This window comes from Heteronotia binoei, chromosome 11, assembly GCF_032191835.1.
Source record: "Heteronotia binoei isolate CCM8104 ecotype False Entrance Well chromosome 11, APGP_CSIRO_Hbin_v1, whole genome shotgun sequence".
Lineage (NCBI taxonomy): Eukaryota > Metazoa > Chordata > Lepidosauria > Squamata > Gekkonidae > Heteronotia > Heteronotia binoei.
In genome coordinates, this window is record NC_083233.1 from 53650797 (window position 1) to 53666620 (window position 15824).

General features: G+C 43.8%; 1 protein-coding gene across 2 annotated transcripts; it reads left to right on the forward strand.

Moving 5' to 3' along the window:
• The first annotated feature begins 3142 nt into the window (after nt 1–3142).
• LOC132578918 (zona pellucida sperm-binding protein 3-like) lies at nt 3143–13275 on the forward strand. 2 transcript variants are annotated; one of them, XM_060249076.1, is made up of 9 exons: nt 3143–3296; nt 4622–4729; nt 5822–5971; nt 6970–7153; nt 8706–8817; nt 9533–9624; nt 10285–10379; nt 10967–11050; nt 12941–13275. In XM_060249076.1, exons 1-9 carry the CDS (start codon nt 3254–3256, stop codon nt 13234–13236), a joined length of 1164 nt encoding a protein of 387 aa, XP_060105059.1. In that variant the 5' UTR covers nt 3143–3253; the 3' UTR covers nt 13237–13275. The 2 variants fall into 2 exon arrangements, with proteins under 2 accessions (XP_060105059.1, XP_060105060.1); XM_060249077.1 differs by having other exon boundaries at nt 3212–3296; nt 5825–5971.
• Nucleotides 13276–15824: the final 2549 nt, after the last annotated feature.

Below are 15824 nucleotides of genomic sequence, written 5' to 3' on the forward strand. Positions count from 1 at the left end.
CTCTAGGTGTGAAAGCTGCCCCTACCTTTGTTGTCCTCCCTGTGACTTGGGAAGGAGATTCAAACCTGCCTCCTGCTCCTCCCCACCATGGGGGAGGGAAAGAGGAAGAGGGCCCACTCCTACCCCCCACTATGGGCAAAAAAGGTGCAGGCTTCTGGAGGACTGCTCATTGGAACTAAAGGCACATGGCAAGGAGGATAGTGACAGGGAAATTGGTGTGCCTAATGGAAAGGACCAACGCTGCCTGCTTGAGAGTCCAGTGTCTCTGTAGGGATGAAGTCTGTGCATATAGGATCCATCCTTGTGATTGGGGATGCTACTTTCTAAGTGTTCTTGATCATAGAGAGGGAGCAAACACATCCTGGCTGAAACCTCTTCATGTACATTGTGATGTCAGCCTGAGTCAGATTTGTATGTGTCTGGACAAGGTAGAATGAAGTAAGAACAGTATAATACAGAATCGACAAAGGGCTTCAGCCACCTCCACACACGCCTGGATTGCCCGAGTTTCTATTTGATCCACTGAGAAATTTACAAGTAGCTATCAGTACACCTAAGTCCAACAGGGGAAACAAATCCCTGCTCAGCCATGGAAGCTCAGTGAGTGACCTGGGGTAGGGTTGCCAGCCTCCAGTTGGGGCCTGGAGATCTTCCGCTTTTACAACTAATTTCCAGTTGGCAGAGATCACCTCCCCTAGTAAAAATGGCTGCTTTGAAGAGTAAATTCTATGACATTGCTGAGGCTCCTCCCCAAAGTCTGTCTTCTCCCAGATCCACCCCAAAAGTCTCCAGGTATTTTCCAACACAGACCTGGCAACCCTAGACCCGGGTGTGAACACTCTCTTGGCCTCAGCAACTTCACAGCTGACAACACGTCAAGAACGAGTAAGATAAGATGCAATACTCAATAGATCAACACTCAGACATTTGAAGCATATTTGCAAGAACACAAGGTCAAGGAGTAAAAAGAGGAGGGGCTTGAGTTTCTTCTTGAGAGCCAGTGTAGGGTAGTAGTTAAGAGCAGGGGATTCTAATCTGGAAAACAGGGATTGATTCCCAACACCCTCTGAACATGAAGCCTGTTGTGTGACCTTTAGCCCATCAGAAGTCTCTCAGCTGCACCTACCTCACAAGGGTAGGGTTGGGGTAAAGTACAGGTGAAATTGTTATGTGGATGCTCTCTTGTCACTGCAAATGTCTCCACATTCCAACTGACAATGAAAGCTGCACGGAGAATTGTTGTTATGCAGAAGCAGGCCTTTTTTTGAGCAGGAGTGCCCAGGAATGCAGGTCCAGTTGGCTTGGTGTCAGGGGGCGTGACCTAATAATGTTCAGGGTGGTGAGAACCAGAGAGGATTGTGAGGCACTCCAAAGGGATCTGTCGAGGCTGGGCTAGTGGGCGGCAACATGGCAAATGAGGTTCACCATAACCAAGTGCAAAGTAATGCACATTGGGGCCAAAAATCCTAACTATAAATACAAGTTGATGGGGTGTGAACTGGTGGAGACTGATCAAGAGAGAGATCTTGGAGTCATGGTAGGTAACTCCCTGAAAATGTTGAGGCAGTGTGTGACTGCAATAAAAAAAGGTCAATGCCATGCTGGGAATTATCAGGAAGGGAATTGAAAACAGATCAGCCAGTATCATAATGCCCCTGTATAAATCGATGGTGCAGCCTCATTTGGAGTACTGTGTACAATTCTGGTCACCACACCTCAAAAAAGATATAACACTGGGAAAAGTCCAGAAAAGGGCAACTAGAATGGTTAAAGGGTTAGAATACTTTCCTTATGAAGAATGGTTAAATACTTGGGGCTATTTAGCTTGGAGAAACGTCGACTGAGGAGTTGCATGATAGAAGTTTATAAGATTATGCATGGGATACAGAAGGCAGAAAAAGAAGTACTTTTCTCCCTTTCTTACAATATGAGAACTTGTGGGCACTCAATTAAATTGCTGAGCAGTCGGGTTAGAACTGATAAAAGGGAGTACTTCTTCACCTGAAGGGTGATTAACACATGGAATTCACTGCCACAGGAGGTGGATTGGATAAACATGGAGCAGAGATCCATCAGTGGCTATTAGCCACAGTGTATTGTTGGAACTCTCTGTCTAGGGCAGTGATGCTCTGTATTCTTGGTGCTTGGGAGGCACAGTAAGAGGGCTTCTAGTGTCCTGACCCCACTGATAGACCTCCTGATGGCACCTGGTGGTTTTTGGATTTTTTGCCACTGTATGACACAGTGTTGGACTAGATGGGCCTTTGGCCTGATCCAACATGGCTTCTCTTAAGTTCTTATGTTCTTAATATGCAAATACGTTCCTGCTGGGCTTTTTCTACAAAAAAAAGCCCTGTATAAAAGTATTCCTCATATAGCAGGCCATGTGTCATAAGGTCACTTAAAGTATGCAAGCTGTATTGGAGGTAGGGCTATGTCAGGTCCGGCTGCCTACTGATCAGTAATCCACTAGATTCCACTAGGTTTAACAAGTAAGTGTGTGCAGGATCACTGCCAGGACCACTCCAGAAGAGGGGGCTGAGATTCCTGGGCAAGATGCCTTTCAGAGATTCCACACTGCCGCGCAATGTGCATATGAACACAAATACACTTCTGGAAGAGAGAATGGGGTATGCTTCCTGTAAACCCTGTCTCTGACAGCAAAGATAAAAGGAGGATAGCAGAGTTGCCTGGTGGCCCAGCACTTGTCCCAGAGGGAAATGAGAAATTCTTCCAATGGGATCTCTGGAGCAGCCTCCCATTCCAGGTGGGAGCAGGTGGGCCATGCATCAGTAAGCAGCAGGGACTCTCTGCTAAGTTCCAGCAGACGTCCCTGGATGATGGTCCCAATTACAGCCTTGAATTCCTCTCTAAATAACAGCTTTAGGCTACAACTCTAGGAACACATTCCTGTGAGTGAGCCCAATTGAATAAAATGGCATTTATGTCTGAGTATACCAGCACAGGATGGTCCCCTAAGACACAGAAGTCACATATGCTGCGTAAGTCTCAACTTATTTATTCTGTGCTAAAAGTCAATACCACAAAGTACAACAGCCCTTAATTCCTAGTAGGTATGGTTTAGGATTACAGCCCTAAAGGCTCTTGAATCTGTTGTAAACTCAGTCCTACATGTCATTGCAGACAATCTGACCAATAGGAATTTGGAGAGGGTTAACTTCAGGTGTATCTTGTTCTCTCTCAAGAGGCCTATTTTAGGAGTCTCGGTGACCTTTCTTTTGGTTTCTGTTGCATGATGGGTTGCTTTTTCTGTGTTGTGTTTCTTGGGTTATTGGGTAAGTCTAAGCAGGGTTTTTGGGCAGCTAGCTTGTTGTTGAGTGTACCCTCTTAAGGTATAAGTTGGTGTTGAAAATGGTGAAAGTTATCTTGCATATTTTAAGCGTGATGAGGCTAATAGGAAGGGGGAGGGTGTGTATTTGTTATATGGTGTTCTCTGGCACCATAACTCCTACAGTGATGCCAAGTGTTTCTACAGAAGAATAATTTGTAGTCCTGAGCCCTCAAGTTGAAAATTGCTCCACAGTTTTCTTCTAGTCAGCTAAAAAATTAGTCAGGCTGAAGTATCTGAAAATACTTGTTAGGTAAATGGATCCTAGAAGGCACGAGTGGGCTTCTGTTTATGGGAATTATACTATATTTATTTTATTTATATATTTTGTGGACATATTCTGCCCTTTCCTGTAAATGGGCTCAGGGTGGATTACTGCATGAATTAGATAATAACAAAAATCTACAGTTAAAACTAAACACGATATAATAAAACTAAAAACCAGTAGTTTTCTAGTTTGTGTCCTTAGAGATCCCTGAAACTCCTCAAGGACAGTATTATTTTTCTGGGTTGTGTCTTTGCTTATTTTCTCTACTGAATAATGTTGGGTGTGGTCATGGTCCTGATTTACCTGCATCAACAATTTTCTCCAGGGGTATTCTACTTGATCTGGGAGTTGCCTTTTCCCCACTGTTCTAATTATGACATTGTCCAGGCTTGCACAGGGGACTACCTTTACCTTTTTACTAGTTGAATTTAGCTATTAGAGGGAATTACTACTCTTCCTCTATAGGAGGAGAGCCAGCTGTGGTGTAGTGGTTAAAGTGTGGCAGTCTCTAATCTGAAGAACCAGGTTTGATTCCCTGCTCCTCCACATACAGTCCGCTGGGTGACCTTAGGCCAGTCACAGTTCTCTCAGAGCTCTCTTAGCCCCACCTACTTCACAGGCTGTCTGTTGTAGGGCGAGGATAGAAAGATGATTGTAAGCTGCCGTGAGACTTCTTTGGTTAGTGAAAGATGAGGTATAAAACCACTTATTATACACGTTGAGAAGGGAGTTGTTGACTGTACCACCAGTCTTTGGCTTGCTTGATCTGGAAGTAATGTGGCACAGTGGTTAGAACTAGGCTTGAGTTAAATTACTCTGTGGCTGTGGATCTTGCTATATATTTGTAATCCTGAGAGTTCTTTAGAAAATAAAGCAGTATTATTCTTGCATATGCAATCCTGGATTGCTCCAACCGTAGAACATAAATAGGAACTTAAGTTTGGGGCTGAGGTGTACTTAAGCCTCAAAGCCCTGATCACCCGCTCCATCCCTCTTTCCTTCAGCTGCTCAGGTTCTGGCACAAGGAAATGGCTTGCCCAACCCATCTGCTGATTCCATTTCTCATCCTGGCACTACCGCAGAGGCTGGCTTCCTCAGGAGAGTATATAATGGTAAGGTGAATTGCTTAATCAGTGGAGGTTCCAGAATTCTGTTCCGCTGCATTCCCCCTGGAAAAAAAGCCCTGCTGCTGAGTATCACCCGTATGGCATGATGCTCACAGCAGTTCTTTCTCGCCTTGCCTACCTTACAAGATTGTTCTGAAGGTAAAATGTAGGAGGAGAGAACCATATCCACTGCTGTGAGCTCCTTAGAGGAACAGTGGGATACAAAGGCGATGGCTGGCCATCCTTCCTTAAGTGTGTTGCCACATTTTTAGCAGGGCTTTTAAAAATTACTGGGATCCCTTGCTAAGACAAATGTTGTTGCTGTTTGACACCTGAGAATTGATAACTATAAACCAGGGGTGCCCAAACTGACTCAGGAGCCACATGTGGCTCTTTCACACATATTGTGTGGCTCTGGAAGCCCCTAACACCCCATCAGCCAACTTGGAGAAGGCATTTCTCTCTTTAAATCACTTATCCAAGACTAGTCAGTCAGCAGCTTGGAGAATGCATTTAAAGTTGCTTTCTTTCCACCTCCACCTCCCTCATCTATTTGCCTGACTGCTTCCCTCCTCCCTTGTGGCTGCCCAAACATCTGATGTTTATTTTGTGGCTCTTACGTTAAGCAAGTTTGGCCACCCCTGCCATAAACCTTTTATCTGATTATAATTCACTCTTGCTTAAATCAATAACTACATCCTCTTACACTCTTCAGCCTGCCATGGGGTTTATTTTGGGATCACATAAGGAGGATGGTTCAAGGGCTCTATCCAGAAGAACTCTTGGGCGTAGTTTAGAGACCTACTAATTGGAGACTGCCACCACTCTTTAGTACAAGATGGGGCTCCTGTTCAGAGTCACCTTTCTGCAAATGGAAACTGGTGACTCGCTTGCAGATTGGATCTAATACTATTCAGGGGGCGGGATTGGTACACCTGCTAACTACAGAATCTGGAATATTGACAACAGAGCATCAATTTACCAGCATCAAGCAGAAATGGTTGCAAGCAAAGGGACTTGATTTTGTTTTGCTCAGTTCAAACTAGTTCTGGAAGAGTGCATGAAAACCATGTAAAAGATTCTTCTCTCCTTCCTCAGCAGCTAAGAGTATGGTATGGCATGATGCTCCAACCACCATGAGTACCACAAAACCTGGTTCTGCAATAGCCAGCCCCAGTGCTCATCTCCTGGTCATGCAAGAGCTTGAAGGAGTTGCCCAGATGAACTTCTCTCTGAGGGTTTTAAATGGTAAGATTGATTTATTCTTCCTATCGCCCTGCTTGAAACAGGACTGTGCTGTAGTAAAGGTTCTTCACCTGGTTGCTTAAAAGGGAAAATGTCCGGATAGGTGTCTCAGTTCTTTGAGTTGTGATGGGGGAGTTGGTGGTACTCAGGGTGAACTGTGGCTGGGACAGTTGAACTACTGGGTTGTAATCAAGAACCAGATGATGAGGCTATGATGTAACTAGTTTTTAACAAGTAAATTTAAATTGTGAAGTCCATGAGGGTGGAGCCTTGCTCTCTATCCTCCAGCTGCTTTCTCCCTCCAGAACTAATGCGATTTTCAATAAAACTTCCTCCTCCCACTTTTCTATAACGTCCTGGTGGCTAACATTAAATCCACAAGACACCTTAACCTTGCTGCAGTGGCACTTCAGAACTCCTCTGCTGTTGTGTCTGTTAATTATGTAGTTAGCACAGGACACACAACATCTACAAAGCAATTTTCACCAGGGAGGCTGACATACCAAAAGACAAAATTCTGTCTAACAGTGATAGGCATAAATGGGCTATCTCTAATCTGCCACGAAGCCTCAGCTTCTCCCCATTTGTGTTCCTACTTAGGAAAGATGAGTTCTGTCAGCAGTGCCTACCCAGAAGATTTTGCTGGGCAACAAGTTTTCACAGCAAGGTCTTTCCATTTTCATCTGGCTCTTCCTCCATGCATGGCTTCAATGCTGTAACCAATGTGTTAAATTGCAGCAGCATTTGAGCTCCCATAACCAATCTATCCACCAGCTGAAGGAGGGAGACCTGAGTTGCAGCAGCTGTAACAGAGCATTGCAAGTGGCAAAGATGTGGAGATCAGTGCAAGACGACTATTCCTGCTCCCAGGGAGTAGAATAGATGTTATAAGCCTCCATGTATGCATCAGATGGAAGTGCTATTATATTTCATATAAGGTGAGTTTGGTAAGATGCAAAATCTGAGCTTATATATGAAACTTTGCTTCTCTTTTCTTCCAGAGGACCTCAGTGTTGCTGAAGAACCTGCTATCTATGATAAAGGCTCCCCTATCTACCTTGAGGCAAGGGTCCAAACCACTCCAGGCACGCTGTTCCCCAAGATCTTCATTGATGAGTGCTATGGGACAGAAACAAAGGAACAGATCCATCCTAGGAGGCTTTATGTGATAGCCTACAACCATGGGTTAGTGGTATTTTGTTGTGTGAAGGGAGTGAGATGGCATGGTGCCATTTTTTCATTTTCTATTTTTTTTTCCACTTTGTCCACTTTTGTTGTGCTAGACCCTCATTTTTGCAAGCAACATGCTTCTTCTCTCCATAAACCTGTAGAGCAAAGCTGGCAGATCTTAGACTAGAAGCAGGGCTTTTTTTGGAGCAAGAATGCATGGGAACGCAGTTCAGGCTGGCTTGGTGCCAGGGGGTATGACCTAATATGCAAATGAGTTCCTGCTGGGCTTTTTCTACCAAAGTAGCTTTTGTCATGCACAGTGATGATCCTAATGAGCTGTTTAGTTAACTTGCTCAATGGATGATGGGAAAACCAGGATATACTTCAGAATATACTCGAGCATCTACAGGGGTTGGCTATCTCTCTCCATCCCACCGCAAACACTTTGCTTTTGTAGCCACATAGTTCATTTATACTTTATCATCAATCTGGTTTATACAGATCTAGTAAAAGTCAAAACTACCTGGATGGCCAGCACAGAAACAAAAGATCACATCTCTATACTTGAAGTGGTAGAGAGGTCTAGTTCACACATCCAGGTAAATCATTCCGTATCTCTGCACTTGAATTACACTTGACTGTGTGAACAAGACTAAAGCATTATGTACAAGGTGTTCTGCTGTGATAGCACAATTAAGCTGGATACTGGATTTCTGGAGTCTGCTACTGATGTATAGGCATGTCTGAACCAGCCACTGGAAATGGCCACTGGTTTCCAGCAGGTCTCTTGCAAGTGGTGAAGGACCCCACACATACCTTAGATTTAATCTTTCAAATGGAAACTTTAGAGGAAATTTTCATTGGTAAAATCAGGAACTGCCCACTCATGTACCCTCTCTGTAGTGACACTCACCTTGTGGAATGGTCTGCTGATGAGGTCAGGAAGGTACCACAGTTCTATCATTCTCAAAATGTGTACTACAAAGATTCAGGAGGACATTCTTCTAGTGGAATCAGAACTATTGTGGGGACAGAACAGAATGGTCCAGAAGGGCACTGCCTACATATGGAGTTGGAAGTGGATAGTTTATTTCCTTGTACCTTTTCAATTCTACATTCTGCATTGTTCATGAAATGGGCAGTTCACTGTTCACATTGTTGTCATGTAATTTTCTCCTAGTTCTGCTGCATTGCTCCTTGTTTATCTTACACTGTACATGGGTGCTCACATTGTCATTCAATGTTGTACTCTTGGTCCTATTGCATTTTTCAGTTTGACCTACACTGTATGAGTACATTTTTTAATTTCTACACTCTGTAATCCATTGTGGGTATCAATAAGGAAGATGGGCTATAAATCTAAATAAGAAACCATGGCACATGCTCAATGCACATATTGTAAATTATGCAATACTACACATGTCCATTCTACATTGAGTCAATATTATGAAATGTGAATTTGGCAGATAAGGTCTCTTTCTTCTGAAATAACTTGACTTGCAGCAGCAACAGCAAGCTATGAAGAACTTTAACATGTCCATCATTAGCTAACTGGTTAACTTGGCAGGTGCCTGTATTCTGAGGAATTAGAGACGGTCTCTTCTTGGTTCCGGAAAGCGGACTCTGCAATTGTATTTACAGTGCCTGCCTTCTCAGTGACTGGGATACCAGCAGAGGAGGTAAGACTCTTTTCAGAGAGTAGATAGTTAACACAGATTTCTTTGTTGATCCAGTGAAGAGGTGCTGAAAGGAAGACAGGGTTAAATCCTGAACATCCATCCCTCGCCTGCCACCCACCCCAATGTCCTCCTGCCATCTAACACCATTAGGAGAATGGCATCCCTATGCTGCATGCAGCTGAGAAATTTGATGTTGAGGGTTACTTGAAGGGGTTCCTATGGTTTTAGGGGTGAGTTTAGGTTGTTTTTATAGATTTGTATTTTTATATTATACAGGACTTTATTGGATACTTATTATTTTGTACCATTTTAATTGATGAACCTGTTTTAATTAATTTAGATAGCCAGTTTGGTGTAGTGGTTAAGAGTGGTGGACTCTAACCTGGAGAACTGGGTTTGATTCCCCTCCCCTCTGCATGCAGCCAGCTGGGTGGCCTTGGGTCAGTCAAAGTTCTCTCAGAGCTCTCAGCCCCGCCTACCTCACAAGGTGCCCATTGTGGGGAGAGGAAGGGAAGGCAATTGTAAGCCACTTTGAGACTCCTTTGGGTAGAAAAAAGTGGGGTATAAAAACCAATCCTCCTCCTTAATGTAAATTGTCCATTGATGTAAATGCTTTGAGCTCTAAATGAAACCTGGATCCAGCTCTGACGGTAACCTTGCTTTAGTTCTGAACTGCTACTAGTTTTGCTACCGACTGGGGTTTTTTGGTCTCCAGATCTATATCCACTGCCTGCTGACAGCCTGGAGCCAAAAAACACCTACCAGCTCTGGCAAGAAAACCTGTTACTTCAATAGGGCCTCCTCCAGGTAAGTTCTGAGCTCTTCTTGAAGGTGAACTTTGTTCTAGATTTCCCCTGCCCAGATGCTACTGATGGTGCCTTTGTGACTCCAGGGAAGAGGATAAGTCTATCAATGGTTACGTAGCCATGGTGACCGAGCGGAACCTCCACATTTAGAAGCACTAAGCTTTTGAACCTCAGAGCCAGGAGGCAACACTGGAGTAGGCATTGGCCTCTGTGCCCTATTGTTGGCCATCCAGAGGAACTGGTTGGCCACTGAATGTAACAGGATGCTGGACTAGATGGATTGTTGGTCTTCCAGCAGGACTCTTAATAGTAGGAACAAGAACTTCTCTTGAGAATCCTCATTGAAGCCAAAGAGTTGTGGTTCTGCAATCAGAACCTGTATGGGGGTTCCTACTCTTTTCTCCCTCACTTGTCTAATTTTCTCCAGAGTAGGGGTTCTGATGGGTATGATGGAAGCACTGCTTGATTTCATATACTATTTTCCTGCTACTCCAAAGTTGCTTTTTCCCTCTCTGAAGAGGAAAAAATGCACATATCAGTCTTCTCCTAAAGCTGTGTTTGGCTGCAAAATCCAGCTATTAAGCCTTTTTTTTTTTTCTTACATGTTAGCCCACACTATGGTGATTGTATTAACAGTGTAATGAAATGGCTTCTTTCTTAGCTGGAAGAATATAGATGAACCATCCAAGACTTCTGTATGCAACTGTTGTGACAGCTTTTGCCCCATGGAGTCCCCTTATCATGAAAACTTCAAAGGTACCAGAATCTGGATCTAGTTTTTAGGCTAAGCTCTGCTACTTACAGACTTCCTGGTACTAGACTGCTTTCTTCACAGCCCCACAGCACTGTGGCAAAGGCTGTCCATGCCTAAAGAGTGAAATAAATGACACCACCTAATTTCAGAAATTATGAATCCTCAACCACCCCTTGAATCAGTGAGTGTGCGGACCAGTGGACCAAGGGGTTTACCATGGCCATAGTATAGTTGCGAACATGTGGCAGCCTCTTCCATTATTAAATTTGGGGATGGAAGGGCGGGGGAGGGAAACAAGGATCATTGATGACCCTTTCATCTTGGAATGGCATAGTGTTCAAGTGAATTCTGATTGGTAGGATCAATGTGGAACATGGCAGAACATGTGTAAAGATTCCTGAGCCTGCCTCGGGGAGGGCGGGGTATAAATTTAATAAAACCTAAACCTAAATAGATTCCTATTTTTGATGTAAGTGTAGAATGGGTGGAGGATAAGGAGAAGACATGAGCCTCTTTCTAGAAGACTTTCCTTGATGCTCTGTTCTTAGAAGCTTCCGCACCACCACAGAAACATTTCTTCTCTTTCAAGCATCATTTGTAGGCGAAGGAAGACTGCACAGAGAAGTAGCTGGCCCTTTGACAGTGCTGAAGGGACGTGTCCCATGGTTTGAAGGTGAGTTTTGCATCTCCTTAGCATACTCTGCATGGGTGGAATGGGAAGAGTACCAAAAAGTCTAGAACAGCCCTCTGCAAGAGGGGACCCTAGAAAAGAAGCCCAATGGTGTAGGTTCCCCGTCCCATTTTAACACAGCAAATGGCAACAAGGAAGAACTTGCAAAGGGAAGGGCTTGAACACCACCCCCACCCCAGTTGCTGCTCTGAACAAATTGTTAGCTGCTCCTGGGGTTCAGTCCTCAAGTATCTGACCTTCCTTGTCAACTGGACATGGTTTTGCAAAGAATGAGGAATCCTGCTAGGTTTTAACTGGCTCATTTGGTGGGGGTGGGGGTGTCACTCTTGGCCTATTCAAAAGCCATAAAGTACAACAGGCTTAACTTAGCATATTTAATGTGTCAACAGTGCTTTTGTGCAAAGCATGAAAATGCCATTGCAGTTTGATAAACTTCTACAGTAAAGGGGCCTCCTGAGCCTTTAACTATGCTTCTGGCATAATTTAGCTACTTTATGTTCAGCATTGTTGCCCTGTTCCCAGACACCTTTCAGGCTGACTTCCTGTTTAAATCTGGTAAGAAATTAGGTGATCCAAGTGGATTTCTAAGGTGAACTGGTGCCCTTGCATATTAAGAACTCCTCATGCTCGACTGCACAGCTTTCATCTTAACTTTTGGCATCCTATTAACTATCCTGCAGAAGTGAAGTATCCCCATATCCAAATGGGGAGCATATGGGGAGCCAGCCTTAGTATCTCTAAGCATGAATTCTGCTGTATTCCATTCTGTGCTTCCACAGATCCTTTGCTAGTGTAGCTAGAACAAGGTGGTAGGGCACATACTGTGAAGACAAAAAGGAACATTAGGAGTCTTGTAGCAGGCCTAGAACATGAATGCTTAGTCTACAGTACTTAAGTCGTCAAGACTGTAGCTGCTGGCTGATTCATAGGTTAAATGACACCACTGAAGCTTCTTGGTGGCACTGTAGCTTCAGTTATTAGGAGGAAGGAAAGCTGGAGACAATGTGACTCTGGATGGCTGCTACTGATCAGACTTCAGCTAGCTCATAGTTGAACAGGGCTGGGCCTGCCACTAGGCAATTGCTTAGGGTGCTGGCCTTCTGGGGGTGTCGAATTGGGCATCTGCCATGTGACTTGGTGACATTGCAGGGGGGCACCAGAAGTTAGCCTTGCCTAGGGGGCCAGTCTACTTCCAGCCCTGTAGTTGAACATGGCATTTTTGCTGCTGTGCCTTTAAAGGCTTATGAACACTACATCCAGGAGTCAACAATTGTCATACACTTTAAAATTTTGAATGATGGAGCAGCTGGACTACGTAAGAGAAGCCATGTTGGATTAGGCCAATGGCAATGTGTCACACAGTGGCCAAAAAACCCCAAACAAACCAAGTGCCATCAGGAGGTTCACAAGTGGGTCTAGAAGCCCTTCCACTTTGCCACCCCCTCCTCCACAAGCACCAAGAATACAGAGCATCACTACCTCAGACAGGACTAGAAAGGTTAAAATCTTCGCTCAGCCCGAAAGCTTGCTAAGATGACCTTGGGCTTGTCTAAAACCTGCCTATGGTTATTAAGCTAAAATTGTCAAGTGGCAGGCAATGGACAACTTCCTGTGTTCCTACTTAGAGGAGGGGCAGGATGAAAATGTGGCTAGGAAAAGGTTCTGGCCTGGGACACTTTTTGTACCAGTTCCTTTGCCCAGTTATCAAACCCTCCTTTACCCTTGAGTTGCAAAATAACATGCACTTGGTATGGAGAAGATAAAAGGATAATTTAGCAGTGCTGCCTTAAAGCTGAAATGTCTCTCTCCTAATATAAGAGGCTGCCTTCCCTTGGAAGCCTTTTCACCTACAGTCTCTTGTCCCCTTTGCAGAACGATGCCACACCATTAAGGGCCTGCTGCTGGCGACTTTTGCCTTTCTGGGCAGCTTTGTGTTGATGGTTTTCTTCATTGGGGCTATCCTGGCTCTAATCATGGCCTTTACCCGCATCTCCGGTCTCCGCAAGAAGCACCAGCTTCTGGTGAACAAGATGGAGCAGGACAGTGATACAGAGCTGAAGACAGTGGCTGGAGCTCTAGCTGCTGGAGCTCTTGAAGTCGCCGATCAGACAGAAGAGTCAAACTTGGACTATTGCAAGCTCAAGGGAGATACCCCAGAAAAGGCTTAACCGAATTGTTGAGTGAAAATAAATAATAGATTTCCTAAACTGGTTCCAGCTGCTTTGTTTGACATGGCTATACAAATCTTCCTTTAAAATCTCTAAAACTTATCTTGCTTCTTGACACGAATGGCTGTGAGACCTGAAATCCCAAAGCAGAACACATGTGGTATCTGTGAGCCAATGTCATTAAAATCAAAATGGTAGTAGCCCTTTTCCATGTGGCCAATTGAAATAATCTGAGAGCACTTTAACCTGTGTGAAAAGCATCTAAAAGATGGCAACGGGTGAACAAATTATCACTAGCACATGTGTTGATAACCCTATGGCGTAGAGTGTTAAAGCTGCAGTACTGCAGTCCTAAACTCTGCTCATGACCTGAGTTCGATCCCCGGTGGAAGCTGGGTTTTCAGGTAGCCGGCTTGAGGTTGACTCAGCCGTCTGTCCTTCAGAGGTCGGTAAAATTAGTACCCAGCTTGCTGGGGGGAAAGCATAGATTACTGGGGAAGGCAATGGCAAACCACCCCGTAAAAAGTCTGCCGTGAAAGCAACGTCACTCCAGAATCGGAAACTACTGGTGCGTGCACAGGGGACCTTTCCTTTTCCTGATAACAAAGGGAGGTGGATGGTGATTGTAAATCACTCATGACAGATTCAACACCACTAATTGAATTTCCATTATGTAACTGATTTATACATACCTGCACATCTGCTTCTCATTAGTTTAGTATTTTGTACAAGACTTGTAGCTAAATGTGTATACTTTGCTGGCACACTCAAATTGATTGATGTACAATCAAATAATTGATGCAAAGATGAGAAGAGTTTGTAAAAGCAATCTTATTATGCTAATTTACTGCTATTCACAGATCTTACCAACCACTTTAATCCAATCTCAGCTATAATTTTCCAGTTACTTATGCATCTTGACTCTAACTATTCCTTCCTGGCAACTAAATCCACTTACCACCCTCTCTCTACCTACATTCAACAGTTGAAGTCTTGTTTCACTGTATCTCATGAAGTGTGCATGCACACAAAAGCTCATACTGTGAATAAAATTTGTTAGTCTTAAAGGTGCCATTGGACTCAAACTGTTCTTAAAACCTTCCTGTCACTTCCCCAGTGAGGGAAAATGCTTGACGAAACGAAGTTGCTTATATTTCATGTGGGTGTTAGCTTATTAAAAATTCTGAGATTGTTATGAAATGACTTCTGTTGCTTTATTGCCTATTGGGTTTAAGACTATTACCATTTTTGCACACAGTTTACCTCACAGTCACAATCCTGTTCCCTCCGCAGCGTCTGGTCAGATTTCCCGCCATCTGCGCCGGAGTTACAGGAAGTGCCGCAGCTTCTGCATAGCAAACGTAAAATGGGTTTTAGCAGTTTACATTTGCTATGCAAAAGCCACGGCACTTCCTGTAACTCCGGCGCAGATGCTGCGAAATCCGACCGGACGCTGTGGAGGGAACAGGATTGTGACTGCGAGGTTAGCTGTGTGCGAAAATGGTCTATATCTACTGATAAGTAGTCAGCAGCAGCAAAATTGAACATGAGTGCAAGTGGCACTGTTAAATTATATCAGCTTTTGTGTCATTTCAGAAATGCTTTTATCAGTGTGGATTTTGTTAGGTTTTTCAAGATGCTGCTAGACTCCTGTGGAATCTACCTGTTTCTTTAGTGTTTGCAGTTCTTGTTTTAATCTTGATTCCATTCTACACTGTTTTGTGGGGTTTTGTAGTAAAAGCAGTCAAAGTATTGCCACTATGACCCTGAAATTCCCCCAGAAGGAAGGCAAGAGAGTTTGAAGTCTAAAGCAGAGATGCTTTGAAAAGGGGAGACACCAGGGTATTTTCCCATGGGGAACACAGTGGAAGGGAGTTCTGGAACCTCTTTGTGAAAACACAATTCTAAAAAAGTTTAAAAGTTCATGGAGGTACCCATGTGTTTCTCCATTTCCCTCTTGAGAATTCCAACACTTCTTTTTCCAGGGAAAAAAAGCCCTGGAAGTCACCATGCAGTGCCAGAAGATAAAAGCAATTAGGCAAGCTCTTAGCTACAAAGAAGATGCAACTGAATTCTGATTTCAGGTTTAGAACTAGTGTTGTCACTGATTTATACTAAAAAGAAACAGAAGTAAAGAACAGGCACTATTTTGTTATTGTACCTGGACACATGAGCAGCATTCTTAAGCATGTCCACTCAAAAGTAAGTTGTGTTCAATGGTGCATGCTCCCATGAAAGTATTCTTAAGGCTGCAGCCACGCTTACTCAGTATTTCCTTTAGTCTATTATGTCCTAAGAAAAAATATATTTTTTAGGCAGTAGTCTTCTAACCTACTCCATGAAAACCTCATCTAGTCCAGCCAAGCAAGCAAACTAAAGGGGGAAACAGCCCCTTTTCAGGATATAAAATTGCGGAGACAGCCTTGCCTGTCAGGCGTCTGCCTCTTGCACAGAGGAAGTTACTGTTCCCTTTTTAAAAGGCTAGATTTGAGCTCAGGAGTACCCTGGAAACCAAGATTCAGGGTATAAGCTGTCCAAAATTAAAACTATATTTGTTACTTTAAAAAGGGAGAAATCCTAGGTCAACT

Bases quoted from the DNA above. Each gene is read 5' to 3' on its own strand.
- LOC132578918 (XM_060249076.1), top strand. From the start codon at position 3,254: ATGATGGGTTGCTTTTTCTGTGTTGTGTTTCTTGGGTTATTGG. The intron at 4,730-5,821 runs GTAAGGTGAATT...CTCCTTCCTCAG, and splicing joins CCTCAGGAGAGTATATAATG to CAGCTAAGAGTATGGTATGG. The intron at 11,051-12,940 runs GTGAGTTTTGCA...TCCCCTTTGCAG, and splicing joins ACGTGTCCCATGGTTTGAAG to AACGATGCCACACCATTAAG.